At 38.7% G+C, this 14,717-nt stretch overlaps 1 protein-coding gene across 1 annotated transcript in view; it reads right to left on the reverse strand.

Moving 5' to 3' along the window:
• Positions 1-14,717, reverse strand: part of CDH23 (cadherin related 23) — a 357,384-nt gene that overhangs the window by 337,184 nt on the left and 5,483 nt on the right. Inside the window, exon 2 of the mRNA XM_053451249.1 lies at positions 6,861-6,941. Coding sequence (XP_053307224.1) covers positions 6,861-6,941 — 81 coding nt within the window. The remainder of the gene's footprint in view (positions 1-6,860; positions 6,942-14,717) is intronic.

Consider the following 14,717-nt stretch of genomic DNA (forward strand, 5'->3'; position numbering starts at 1 on the left):
GAATTTAAGAAATAATCTGCATACAACAAATTCTGGCAAAACATATTTGTTATATTCCCAATAATCTATATGACAATATTTTACTTGATTATAGGAATTGCTATTATGATAAAAATATTTGAGACTTTCACAAACTTCTACTGGGAATACATAGTGGAAAGAAAATGAAATTTAATGTGATGAAGAATACTGGATAAAGCAATGAGTGTTTATGAGCCCATTAGACCTTGAAGCCTGTAATATGGTTAGAAGCCAGTTGAAACCTAAGGAATTGTTAGAGGAAGAGAATTTCTCTGAAGCCACTATAAAATATTACACTATCTATGAGCTCCTTGGGATGAAAGTTCATTATTTGCCTTGGAAACATGTGCATATTTGATGGCTCGGCTATATGACAGGTGGATTAAAGCTTTACCCTAAAATTTATGTACAGATAAAAAGATGATGTGCCTCATAAAGGGGTGTATTAAAGGCTTTGAGGACACAATTGTTTGGGTCTATTAAAAATCTATATTTTATTTAAACAGCAAAAAAGCATTTTTGAATAATCATACAGATCTGACAAGCTGAATAAATGAAATAAATAAATAAATTAGAACAGTCAGACAAGAGACCTTAGATTTACTATTTTTAAAGGTTGAAATAGGAGTAGGATACAATCATGTAGAATGTCATACTCAATAATGTCAAGAAGCAGCGATGATCATATGGGATTACATCTGGTATCTTGCAAACAAAGAAGGAAGGACATACTTAGGCCAGTTAGGGGTAGGCATGTGCAAGAGAACAAAAATCTGCATGCTCTCATACTAATAAGGAGGTACTCACTGGAAGAAACATCATCTCTTCAAGCCGTTAAGTGCTGTGAAGCAGGTCCTTAATGGGGTGGGATGCACATTGGGCAGATGCCATGGGCCAGTAACCTAGAAACACCTCACCTAGTATTACTATTGATTCACACATTGCACTTGCGTTTTTTTCTTCATTGCATTTACTACAGCCAGTTGCCACCTTATCACCAAAATATATTTATTGTTCTTTGCTATGCGGATGCTTTGGTTACATAACCTATGGCAGGAAAAAGTAACCGAGAATCATGTTAGTTGTGCCCAACAATAATTAGAGACATACTTGTTATCTGCCCATGCCTTAAGGTAACCGCATACCTGCATGTTGCATAGCATCCCTGATTACCTATATGTCAGCTGTGAAATAGCACACACAATTAAAAAAAATATTTAAACAAATCCATTTAATTAGTGGATCGTACTACAGCTTTTTAGTTAAGGAAAACACTGGTGATCAGTAAAATATCAGTATAAACTAACAGGTTGGGAAGATCCAGCACTACAATACAAGATACAAGAGGCTTGTAAAAAAAGGCAGCGCAGTGATTGCCTTGGTTTTAATGCCAATGATTTGTCTACTCAAGCATTCTATAGATCCAGATGTGAAAAACGCAAAATGGGCAATGGGATGCAAATTAACTAATTAAGCCCTTTCAAACAATGTTGTGTTTAGCTTTTTTTGGCTCGTGAAATCACACCTCACCCAGTTCCTGTTTTAATAAGCCTCTGCCTTATTTGCACTTCCAAAGGGCCTCATCTGGAAAATGGAAATCAAGTCAACTTCACAATATTTAAAACAAAAGTGTCTCTGCATTTAGATTTACTTAAGACAAAATCAAGTATATTGGGTTTATTTAAAGTGTTTTTTTATTATTTTGTTTCCAAAGAGATTGTTAAACAACAAGTGTTGCGTCTCCACTTACTTCCACTCAGGGCCGGCCAAAGACTTAACGCCGCCTGGGGCGAAGTTTAAAATGCCGCCCCCTCCCGGGTACTTACCTTTAAACAGTCCTGCGGCGAGTCTCCCTGCTCTGCCACGGTGCCGGCTTGTAATGCTGAGCGCCGGAAATTGACGTCACTTCCGGCGCTCTGCATTACAAGCCGGCACCGGGACCGAACAGGGAGACTCGCCGCAGAGGAGAGAGAGAGGGGCGCCGAGCGGGTAAGCGAAAACCACTCGGCGCCCCTCTCTCTCCTCCGCTTCAAAAAAAAACAAAAAAAAAAACGCTTGGGGCGGCAAAGCGCCGCCCCTTCTAAAGTGCCGCCTGGGGCAATTGCCCCAGTCGGCTCCATTGTAGGTCCGGCCCTGCTTCCACTTAAAAGATTTAACATCATTATTAAAATAAACATCTTAAAATGATGTGCTAGTATGTTAAATGCTTTAAATCGTCATCATCGCTTTCTTTTTTTATACTTTCTGGAGTACGTAAAATAATTATCCGAAATGCTTTAAAGCTGATCCACTTTATACAGACTAAAAACTTGACACATTTTTATAGACTGACTACAATGAAATCCTTAGGCACTTTGCTTTGATTGCAAGTGAATCAATACAATTTCTATAGCTCAGCTAATAAGGGGATTGAGACAACACATTTCTAAATATTACTCTCTGGTAAGGTAACTTGAGAATAAGTTTACACCCAAGCATTATGGACCTAATGAGACAGATGGGCAATGCCTATGCTTCATGAGATGTTAATCAGGACGGACTTGTGGCCAAGCCAAGAGCTTTCATTGCCCCTATTTATCCTAATGAAATCCAAGCAACCAGAATAGCTCCTGACAAGTTTAATTTACTTCTTTAAGTGATTCTAATGGGAACGGTCTACTTAATTGTACAATATAATCCTAAAATCAATAACGGTGCTTAGAGAAATAACCACCCATGCATTACAAACAGCTGGAGACAGGGTGTACTAAAAATATAATAAAGATTCACAAAATGATAGTAAATATAACTGGATGCGCCCAGTTAAATGTTGGAAGAGTCTGTTTCACCCCCCCAAAAAAAATGTCAGTCATCAAGAAAGTCTTACTCTATGGAGTCAATTCAGTCTGCGAGTCGGGATGAATATTTTAAATCAAAGACTTCATTAGTCATTAGGAAAGGAAAATAACTTGCAAGAAGATGTCCTGTCATGGATGGGGCTAGCCTCCAAGGGGCAGAAAATAAGTGGAGAATGGGTAGATATGGAGTAGAAAGTGGGCAATGCCACACACTGCCCTCCCAATACAGAGATTAAATGAGACCTTGAAAGTTTTGATGCTTGTAAGCCAGCCGTTTTTTCCCCCAATAAAAAAACATCTTTAAATGCCCTACAGTTTTGTAGCACGAACTGCTAAAGACGTGTTTTCAACAAGGTATTTGAAAGAGGTCTGTATTTATGTAACAATATTAGTTCTCAGCCTGTTACTTCAATTACATTGCTTGACTTTTATGTGTCGAAACATACAGCTTTTCATTTGTAAGAATACTACCTGAATATTTTCCCTTATAGAGGAGCATGCATTAACCCGCAGATGTCTTCTATAAAAAGAAAATAAATAAAAAACTTTGCAGAACGTACTCCAAGCAAAGCAGATCTGATGTTCCTTTACCAATATCTTTTTTTTTTAAGTGACCGTTATGCACATATAAAATAATTTCTCAATCGAGGGATTAAGGATATGTTTGAAACATTTTGTTACAGTTTTTTAAGAATTTCAAGATTTTGATATTCCAATTTGTGCAAAAGATATTTTATGTGTTGTTTTTGTTGAAAATTTAGCATAATGCCAGGTTTGACAAATTTAGTGACATTACTGCAAGAGGCAAAGGAATGAATGCGAAGAAAACCAATAACATACGTAGTAAATGGGAGAAGGGGTCTTTGTAACCACCCAGCAGAAGAATAACAGGAAATGCTTTACAAAATAAAGGGGTTCATTCAGGAAAGAGGTTTATTACGGTGGGATATAGAATAGCATCAACAATATTACCTAGGGAGGCCTGTCATAGTGAGCTGTTAATGCAGCATTACGGAAATCATTTAGCGAATTAACCCAGACTCTTGGTTACAAATACAGGGTTTATTTATAAAGAGCAATTTCAGTAGGAAGTCTGAAAGGTGATCTTATAACAAATGCACCAACAGAAAAGTCCTGATGATAGGATCATCACATGGGTTGCCATAGCAATAAGATCACTTTCTTTCACTTTGAACTAAAATTCCTGATCATAAATTAGACCCGTATACATTTTGCTAACCAAAAAAAACACGTTATTTTTCTATACACTGAATGTTGAAATGAATGTTGAAATGCCATTAACGCTGTAAACTGCATTGATTTTCAAACACACAATCTATGTCTTATGGCAATCTAATTAGACTGTTCTAGATCTCCTGCGGCTTGTGTACTTGTTTGACCTTTGTGTACATGCAATAACTGTTCACATAAGAATTATATTGCACATTTATGAAGCTGCAATTCTTTATTTAAGCTAATCACGGCAACAAATGATTTACAAGCAGGACAAGCGCCTCAGTGAAATAAGTCAACTGTTCTGCAACTGCAAAATCAAAAATAAGCATCCTATAACAGAATTACAGCATCAAATATGGTGCGAGAGATATCTGGGAGCTACAGTAAGTTAGAAGTCAGTTAACCAGAACAATAAGATTTAAATGAACAATATACCTAAAAAATGAATACTGCTCTGCGCATTATGCCTTTACGGCAATGTTACTATCAGTCATAAACCACAGTATATTTCTCTAAGCCTTTTAATAATTTAGTACTTCTAAGTGCAATTTAGCAGTCTGTAAGCACAGACTAAATAAAAGATTTCACTGGAATTCACAAATAAATTGAAATGGCAAAATTCTGTTTTATCCTTAAAATCATGCTTCTCAACATGATCAAAATATTAAGGTTAATATTAAAATATTATTAAGAGATATCAATAGTTTAGCCTATAATGCTTACACAAAAGCCATTATTTAAGTGTTTACAGTATTCTTGTTAACAAATCTCCAGGGAAACACAAGTTGTAGCAAAAATAAATATTATCATTTATTTATTAACACATAGTCTGGACTGCTTGTTTTTTTTCTGCCATATACCTTCCTTGTCCTCATACAAGCACGCTATATAGCTTAGGTAGATAAAGCTATTATGACCTTCTATTACTGTAGTAATAACAGAATTCCTGAAATTAATACTTTTTAGGACCACTTGGCTAATGATAACTTCATATGATGTCTCAAAGAAACACAAATGAAGCAACATTATTGCTTAAGACACTTTTTTCATTTAACGTTCTTTCACTCTCTTCCTTGGAATCCAAAACCCTCTATCCTACTTCTACTGATGACTCTCTTCTAGGAACTTAGAATGTATGAGTATTCTACATCCCTAAAATACACATATGTATACTGTATTGATGGCATAACTGTATTTACAATTAAAATTATTTAAATATTATATACCATTACTCAATGGTATACTCAGTTACATCGATAGTTATTGATAACTCACAAACGCACATGAAATCTCTTTGTTAAAACCTTTTCCCTACAGAGTGGAGATATGGATAATGGATACTTACATAAAATAAATATCTTGTACTTAATACATGTAAGTAGTTGGTAAATAAATCAGTCTTAATGTAGTTTAATCACATTCACAGCCATGATACTAAAGGCACGACTTTTGAGAAAATATACGCAATGTAATCCCTAAAAGGCATCTCACCAGAAAACCCACAAAGCTTGTTTTTAACTTTATATCCATACTGCAAAATTACTCAAAAATACTTTATAGAGTACAATATATAAATATATATTCTGGACTGCATGTTTAAAATATATGAACCAAGACATACGGCCAGCTTGTCATGGTTTGTTAATATTCACAAATTCTCTTCCACATAAGAGAAGTTTTCATTCAACATCAACATAATAATAACAATAATTCATTTCACAAAAATAATGCTATTGCAAAAGGCAAAAATTGCTTCAGAGACCATCTGGGTCCAATAATCTAGCTACTAAATTGATGTTTTGTGCATATCAAAATGATACAAATCATTACATTACAATCTGAATCACGGCAAAATGGTTTTGTACTAATTGGTAAATATGGGCTATAAATGATAAATGTGGCCTCTAATATGGGCAATAATTTAACTAACGAATGATGACAAGAATCAAGAATCATTAGCAATCGCAAATTCTAAGAACTCTGATAAGAAAAAGGTCTTTAGTTGTCTAATTCATTTTTTTTGGTTGAGTAAACTGACCACAAAATCAACCTGTGTGATGAGATTTATGTAGATGCAAAAATGTTCTTTGTCACATCTATGGCAATGTCTGTATATATATATATGTATATATATATATATATATATATATATACATATATATATATATACACACACACACCTATTGCCCTTACTGTACCCATCCACACCTGTGTATATACCTACTGCCCTTCCTGTAACAGTCTGTTCTTATGTCAATAGACTTCATGCATTTACTGCATATCCTCTATTCAATATCCAACACATTTTGCTTGTATTGTATTTTGTCCGTTACAATGCCTGCCAGTCTTTGTCTATGTCACTCATATCTGCAGCTATATCACCAACTATATTACAAAAAAATTTCTGTTGGTTCTATTTAAAACAATTCCTACGGGTAAATCAGCATATTGTTTTTGCCTGCCGTCCCACAACTACTGGCTATCCTTTTAATGACATTCTATGGAACTTGTTTTAAATATATGCAGCTGGCTAATGTGTTTGTACCTAGCCAGTCTGTAAAATGTGCAGCATGTGACTAGGCATCCAATTCTTAGCCAGTAGACTTTTTCACAGGGCTGAGATTTGCCAGTCGGCCCATAACTGAAGACCCATGGTCTACTCTGTTTTCCAAGATTCGGAACACATCAGCAAGATAGATGAACACTAAGCAAAATAGTAGTATGCAAACTGCTTTGAAAAATACTTTATAAAGACGCTTGACTCACCAACAGGAGTGTCTTCATTAATCAGCAAGTATGAGTCAAAGAAGTAGTTTACAAAAAACGGTAGTCTGTTATAGCCAAACCCTAAAACAGAAAAGACAAAAGGACAAAAAATTATATTAGCAGCACTTGTATTATGTCGCTAGAAATTTATATCACCATACAATACTTTTTATTTATGGAGAGCCGAGGGATTCCGTAATGCGGGTTGTCTTTTAAAGTTGATCTTCCACACATACATCTTTTAGTACAATTAAATGAATGTATTATAACTACCAATGTGCTTGCTTGTTTTTGACTTGTGTAAGTGTAAGCAAAGTATACTTTGTGTCAATGTTAAGGTCTCTTAGACCTCGGCAGAGGTGAGTTCTTTGTAATGTCTGGCAAAACCCACACCAGTGTGTTTAGCTTCTGCAATGACAGGGTAGTGCCAGCTGGATGGACTGGCTTCTTATAAGGACAGGCCTATGCAATGTATGTCTGCAGCAGGTAATATAATACAGATTATGTATATAAAGTGATTCTAGTAAAATGGCCTTTTATCCATAGCAACGTACAGAAGGGTCTGCCTTATTGGGCTACCTCCTTGGTTGCTGTGGTGATAATGCCACTTCTTAACCTTGCTACTATCATCACTAGGTAGTAGTCACTTTAGTCATACCCTTCCTGTCCTCAACGATGTCCTCTAGCCATGTCCCACACCACACAAAAATAAGTAAAACGTTTTATTTAATTCCTGTTTCTTTCTGATGCCGTGACTTTACTCATCATGTGTGAGTGAGCACAGATGCTCAGACCAGCAGCTGCCATAAAGTACATGTAGTGGAACGGCAAAGGCAGCCCCTCCCCCCCACCGATAGGGTTGCCACCATTTTTTAAGGGTTGCTCAGGAGTGGTCGGGAGTATGACTGGGGACATAGTTTTCTAAACTTCTAGTTTAGATTATAACCTCTTGTTGTAACATTTCTCCTCCTATGAAATAATCTTTCCTCTCTCTTCTTCATTCTTCCAGAGAGCAAAGAGGACTTTATTTTGGGTTTTGCTTTTACACTGCAAATTTTGCCTAGATCGCTTACCAAAGAGGAAAAATGAAAAGGACAGAGCATACATCCTTAAATATAAACTATTAATGTTTTCACGGTGGAAGCTCAGCAGCAAGAGAATACAATTATTGTTTTAACACATGATTAATACCTTGAGATCTCTGCATGGATGAGTGTGTTTTGCTTATTCAGCCCGTGCCGTGGCCACTGTTTCTCGCACACAATCAAATCAAATCTCCTTGTAATTGCCTTCACTTTGCTATCCCTACTTGTTTATGTAATCTCATATTTATTTAGCAAATGTAAGGCCTGAATAGTTGCCCTTTTCAAGGAAACCGCTGGGTGATTTTTACATAACTAAGAATTGTGGTAATTCTCTCGCCCCAACACACTCAGTTACCCATTTTCCCATTGTAGGTTCTCTTATTGGAAAATTCCGAACCAAAAGCACATTAGGCAGAGATTGCAATTAAGAGTTATATTTACTAACAGAAGCAGAACATGGTTCTGTTTGCTAGTTTTTTTTTATTGGTAAAGGATACAAGTATGGGATGGGATGTGCTAATGTGTGATGCAGAGAGAATGTTGCATGATTCGATAACGCCAGCATCACTGAATGTGCTAAGAGAGTTATAGCTGAATATTCTCTATCATTACTCCAACGTGATTCACGCTGCCCATCCCGCAAACAAGGCATCTAAGGTGCAAAGTATTCAATTATGTATGTATGCATAGTTAATCCCATGCTAATGAGCAGTAGTAAAATGATTCACTATGCACTAAAGTTGGGGAGAGAATAATTGTTGAATTTTAAAACTAAGCGCACAAAATCACACTAGGCATAGGGCAGATTATACAGGAGATAAAGTGGTAGAGTAATACTACAACAATGTTAACATATTATGAACTATGAAAAGTATAGCTCACTAACTATATATATATACATATATGTATATATATATAAATTCCAATGATAGTTACCTGCACTCCTGGGACTTGTATTAAATGATTGCACATAACTCCGATTTTCTGGTAAACGTTTCAGTCTCTTTTATTTATAGACTTTCATCAGGACATGACAGAAAAAGTGTGCGTGTAGTACAGGGGTTCTCAAACTGCGGCCCTCCAGCTGCTGCAGGACTACATCTCCCATACTCCTCAGCCAGCCCCTTAGCTGAAGGAGCATTATGGGAGATGTAGTCCTGCAGCAGTTGGAGGGCCGCAGTTTGAGAACCCCTGGTGTAGTATTTATACTATATACCATAAAAAAATTATTAGCAGAACTTACCACACCTGTAGTGCTCGAGGTAACCAGACTCGGCGTGTATAGCTCTCAAGTTTAATACAAGTCCCAGGAGTGCCGGTAACTATCATTGGAATTTATATGAATTATTGCTACAGCTGCTTGGCAGAGAAATTTAAATTGGTGTGCAATTGTAATCTTTGGACTTTGTATATATATATATATATATATATATATATATATATATATATATATAATGTGCTGTGAGGCACAGTGGTTTGGTTTGCCATGATCACACAAATGTTGACCCTTACCGACTTAAGGGACAACTATGTGTTTCCACAAGAGCTGTATTACACAGACTGCTGGATATTAAGTGCCTGATTTAATTGCTTATTTAAAAACTGTAAGAAGCACTGTACCTCAGATGAGATTAAAGAAAATATAGCTCAATGTGGCGGGCGCGGGCGGTCTTGCTGGTGTTGCGGGCGGGAGCGGGCAGCCTTCACGCTGCTCCCTCACAGTGTCTATTCTCTTGCTCCGCCCACGAACACAGCAGAGTCACGTGATACGATGTCACTTCCCATGACTCCGCTGGGTTCCTGGGCGGAGCAAGAGAAGAGACGCTGTGAGGGAGCAACTCGAAGGCAGCCTTGTGGCACTGCGCGGGAAATCTGCAATTCAGGTAAGGAGATGGGCGTGATTGGCCACATTTGTGGCGAGAGTGGGCGGGATTGATGACAAATGTGGCGGGAGCGGGCGGGATTGGGCACACATGTTGCGGGAGTGGTCGGGAGTGGAACACCCACATTGAGGGAGCGGACGGGATTGGACAAAAAATCTGCAGGAGCGGGATTAAAAAACGCAGGGCTCTACTTTTCTGTATATCCTTATATTCATAAACACGATTTCAGAAAATTAAAGTATTTTTAAACTACAAATAGGTAACATTGTTAAATTATACATTATTAACAGTTTATAAGCAGAAGTAAACCCAAGGACCAGATAAGGTAAACTAAGCTGTGTTTGTTTATTTCTAGACTATTTCTTGTGCTTCACATTAATATTTTCTTAATCAGTTGTTTTTAGTTACTTCAAGAAATACAGTTCCGGGATACTATGTACATCAAAATCATTGTTTTGCTTTTATTGTTTTGCTGTTTTTTCTTAAAATTAAATTAAAATGTATATGTTTATTCAGCAAGTACTTTTTTCCTACCAAATGCACCAAGAAAATTCCTGACGATCTCTATGGGCGTTTGAAAAATTAGAAATATCGATCCTCTCAAGCAAAATAAGATACGTTTTCAGAAAAAGGAATTGTAATAATGGAAAAAAATACTTGAAATATGCTATTAAATTGCTTATTCAAATTGTCTAAATATTGAAGAATTGCTTTAAAAACTAAAGAAATATTGTTGCAGATTGCTTTACGATTGCTTGTTCCTAGTTCCTCCAGCTCTTCTGCAGCCATGATAATCAAAGCCTAACAAGGTCTACTAATACACTAACAACCTGCAATTCTGTTGATTCAGGCATGTGGGAATTGTTTGTCTGAAAAATACTTATCTAGAGTAAAAATGCAAAAGTGTCCTAGGTTCATAAAAAGTTCATCCAATCTTGCAAATATATGCCAAGTGATTTTTTTATGGCAACTTCCATTGGACAAATAAGAAGAAAGTATTAAATTAACTCCATTAACTTAAACATCATCCATCTGTCTGCCACCTTCAAAAACTATATTTCCACAGTTCAGTAGCGTACCTAGCGGGGGGTGGGGGGGGAGGTCCACACCGGGTGCCACTCATCAGGGGGGTGCCAACTTGCCAGCACCCGGCACCCCTCCAGAGACGGACAGTAATGTCTGCTGCTGGAGGAGCAGGCTCGCAAGGGAGCGGTATCGGAGGTCTTTAACAGACCTCCGGCTCCCTTGAGTGATTTTAAGCCGGTTCCCTTGAACCGGCTTAAAATCACTCAAGGGAGCAGGAGGTCTGTTAAAGACCTCAGATACCGCACCCTTGCGATCCACGCGGCAACTGCTGCTGTGCGCCGGGGTTTGTTGTCAGATCCCGGCGCAGAACACAGAAGCCGCGCCCACCGATGTCCGTGCCCTCTGAACCCGGAAGAAGACAGAAGAAGCGGAGCGAAGAGGAAGAAAAGTAGCTGACTGCTGTAAGAAGAAAAGAGGAAAGGTAGGAAATCATTCAGTGAGAGTGAGAGTGGATTGGTATGTGTGGAATCTGTGGATTGGTATGTGTGGATTGGTATGTGTGGAATCTGTGGATTGGTATGTGTGGATTGGTATGTGTGGAATCTGTAGATTGGAATCTGTGGATTGGTATGTGTGGAATCTGTGGATTGGTATGTGTGGAATCTGTGGATTGGTAAGTGTGGATTGGTAAATGTGGATTGGTAAATGTGTGAGAGTTATGCTGTACCATTTCCAATGTCTTTTTCATTATATAATTATGCTCTAAAGTACATCATAACTCCCATCACTCCTTGCAGGCCTTGCACCCCCACCGCAGGACTGAAAGGTAAGTGAACTTCAAAGGGGGGAAAGGGTAGATAGGAGGGGGTAGATAGGGAGAAGGGAGTGAGACGGGGGGATAGTGGGGAGAAGGGAGTGAGAACGGGTAGCTAGGGCAGAAGGGGGTGAGAATGGGTAGATAGGGAGAAAGGAGGGTAGCAAGAATATTGAAATAAAGAGTCAGAATAAGAGAGAGAAAATGAATGGATTAATGTGTGGATGAATTGTGTGAATGGGTGAGAGAATTAATGAATTTGTGAGAATGCATCAATTAATATGTGTAAATAATTTGTGTGAAAGAATAAATGGTTGTGTGAATGAATTGTGTGAATGAAAGTGAATTAGTGAGTAACTGTAAAAGTGTTTGTGTTAATCATAGGTGTATAGTTGATTTGCCAAAAAGGCAAAGATGGTATAAGCAGGGTGTTTATGGGACAAAAATGGCAAAGGCAGGGTGTTTATGGGACAAAGATGGCACAGGTAGCGTGTTTATGGGACAAAGATGGCGTACACTCGGCTGTTTGGGAACAATGCAGACTCATGTTGGGCTGTTTGGGGGCAAAGATGGCACGTCCTATGTGTGTGTGTAATTTGGGTGCCGGTCAGGTTCTATGTGGGCAATGTGGACGCCCGCTTTGGGGTGTGCAATCTGTGATATATGCCTGTAATTTAGGGGGTTTTATCTATACCTTTTATTGCTGAGTTTTTATGTGATTTCTAGTTGATCTATACCTGCAATGCTGTTTCCGTACATTATTATTGTATATCTGCAAATACGTGATTTGTATGTCTTATTCTATGCCTCCAGTGCTGAGTTCACATGTGAACAATAATAATAACAATATTAATATATATATATGATTGCTAACAGCAGTCACACTCCTATCATGCCCAGGCAACCAGTACATGCTAGAACCTGGGTATGCATGGGCATGATAGCTGTTAACAATTATATATATATATATATATATATATATATTTCTATTTTATTTTTTTGTCCAATTTTGATGTGTTACTTACTTTTAATAAAAGTAGAATTTTTGGTTTAGGTCCAGAATTTTCATTTTGGTGCATCCCTACTAAGCCAGACACTGAAGTGGTAGGCCTATACAACATCAATGTTTGGCTTACTATATAGTGATAGGGGTTATGCTGCACTATTGTCAATGTCTGGCTCAGTGTATAGTGATAGGGATTACGCTGTACCACTGTCAATGTCTGCCTCAGTATATAGTGATAGGTGATATGCTGTACCACTGTCATTGTCTGCCTCAGTAGATAGTGATAGGTGTTATGCTCTACCCCGTGAATGTCTGCCTCAGTATATAGTGATAGGTGTAATGCTGTACCCGTCAATGTCTGCCTCAGTATATAGTGATAGGGGTTATGCTGTACCCTCGTCAATGTCTGCCTCAGTATATAATGATAGGTGTTATGCTGTACCACCTTCAATGTCTGTGCCAGTATATAACGATAGCAGCTATGCAGTTTTAAAGTGTGTGTGTGCCACATACAGGATCCGCCCCAGGTGCCAAATACTCTAGGTACGCCTCTACCACAGTTCCCAGGGTTTCTTGGGATTTCTTCACACAAGCTGAGGTGACTCTATCGTAAGAAAAGGAGCATCTATCAGAATGGATGATGCACCCTTGCATTCCACAACCTTTGGTGCAAAGTTGCTGCTATAGTTTAGCCTGCTCCATCACGCACATGATCACAGTGACATTCCATGACTTCATTCACAACTTTCAGCAAAGACTAAGTTCAGTGCTTACGTATATACTAGACTTGTGCATTCGTATTCGGGCGAACATGAAAACGAACACAAAGGGTGAATTTTCGTTGTTCAGCCCCAATTACCGAAGAAACGAACATGACCGCGGCAAAACGTACACAAAGACACACAACGTTAAGAATCTTCATGTTCGTCTTCGTTAGTATCTCCTAACTAATCTCCCTGATCCCTTCCCCTTCTAGCCTATCTTGTCTACTCAGCGTTGCAGGGGTTAACGGGAGCGGGAATCCATAGGATCATGCAAGGAGTTAAAGGTTTGTGCTAGTGACTCTAATGGTCGCCTGCAGGGGCCTGCTCTGGCATCAACTAATTGGCTGATGCTAGAGGAGGCCCATGTTGGTGACCAATAGAGTCGCTCTTATTGACCTCCTGTTCCCTCCCCAGGCCAAGTTTCGGCGTCAGGAGTTAAAGGTCGGTGCGAGCGACTCTATTGGTCCACACCAAGTTTCGGCGCCAGGATTTTAAAAGTCCATACGACTTTTGCAGCTGCACTTCATTAGTTAATGGCAGTGTAGGCTGCTGGCGACCAATAGAGTTGCTTGTACGGACCTTTAAAATCCTGGCGCTAAAGCTGCTGCGTACCTCGTTAACCCTGTATCAACCCCTTCAAAAAAAGAAAAAAAAACGAACATGAAGAATGTACTCTAATATTTGCCTGAACCGAACACAGGAGTGGGCAAATATTCGTGGAATACAAAGAATTTTTTTCCCCACGAAGACACACACAAACCAATAAAGTTACTTGTACGGACCTTTAACTTCTGGAGCCAGGCCAAATTCCTCTGTGGTGTACCTTGCCCTGGCCTTTCCCACAGATAATGAATGAAGATGAACACGAAGACTTGACCGGTGCCAGTCTAGTTTTCATCCCTTCATTACTAATCTCCAGGCCAGGTTTGCCAAGGTTTATACCCCCCATGAATATATTTGTATAGATTAGACAAAGTGCCAGGGTTGAAGAAGGACCATAGACCAGGATGTACTATAATTTGACAGACACTATCAGGTGGTCTGCAGTTGCAGATAAGCAGGATCCCCTAGGCAGAAGCCGAGGCACGAGGGTGCAAAATAAGAGTTGAGCAATGGACATAATTGGGAACAGTCCAAAAGGTTGAGGTAGGCGGCAACGAATTTGCTACAGGGGCAAATGGCTTTAGTTGGTGGCTTCAGGCTACTTTGCCATCATGATTTGTGGCCCCGGAGCTAGGAGCTGATGAAGGGGACTCCTGACTATGACTGGTAAGGGGAA

The sequence above is a fragment of the Spea bombifrons genome, chromosome 11 (assembly GCF_027358695.1).
Source record: "Spea bombifrons isolate aSpeBom1 chromosome 11, aSpeBom1.2.pri, whole genome shotgun sequence".
NCBI classification, from domain to species: Eukaryota; Metazoa; Chordata; class Amphibia; order Anura; family Pelobatidae; genus Spea; species Spea bombifrons.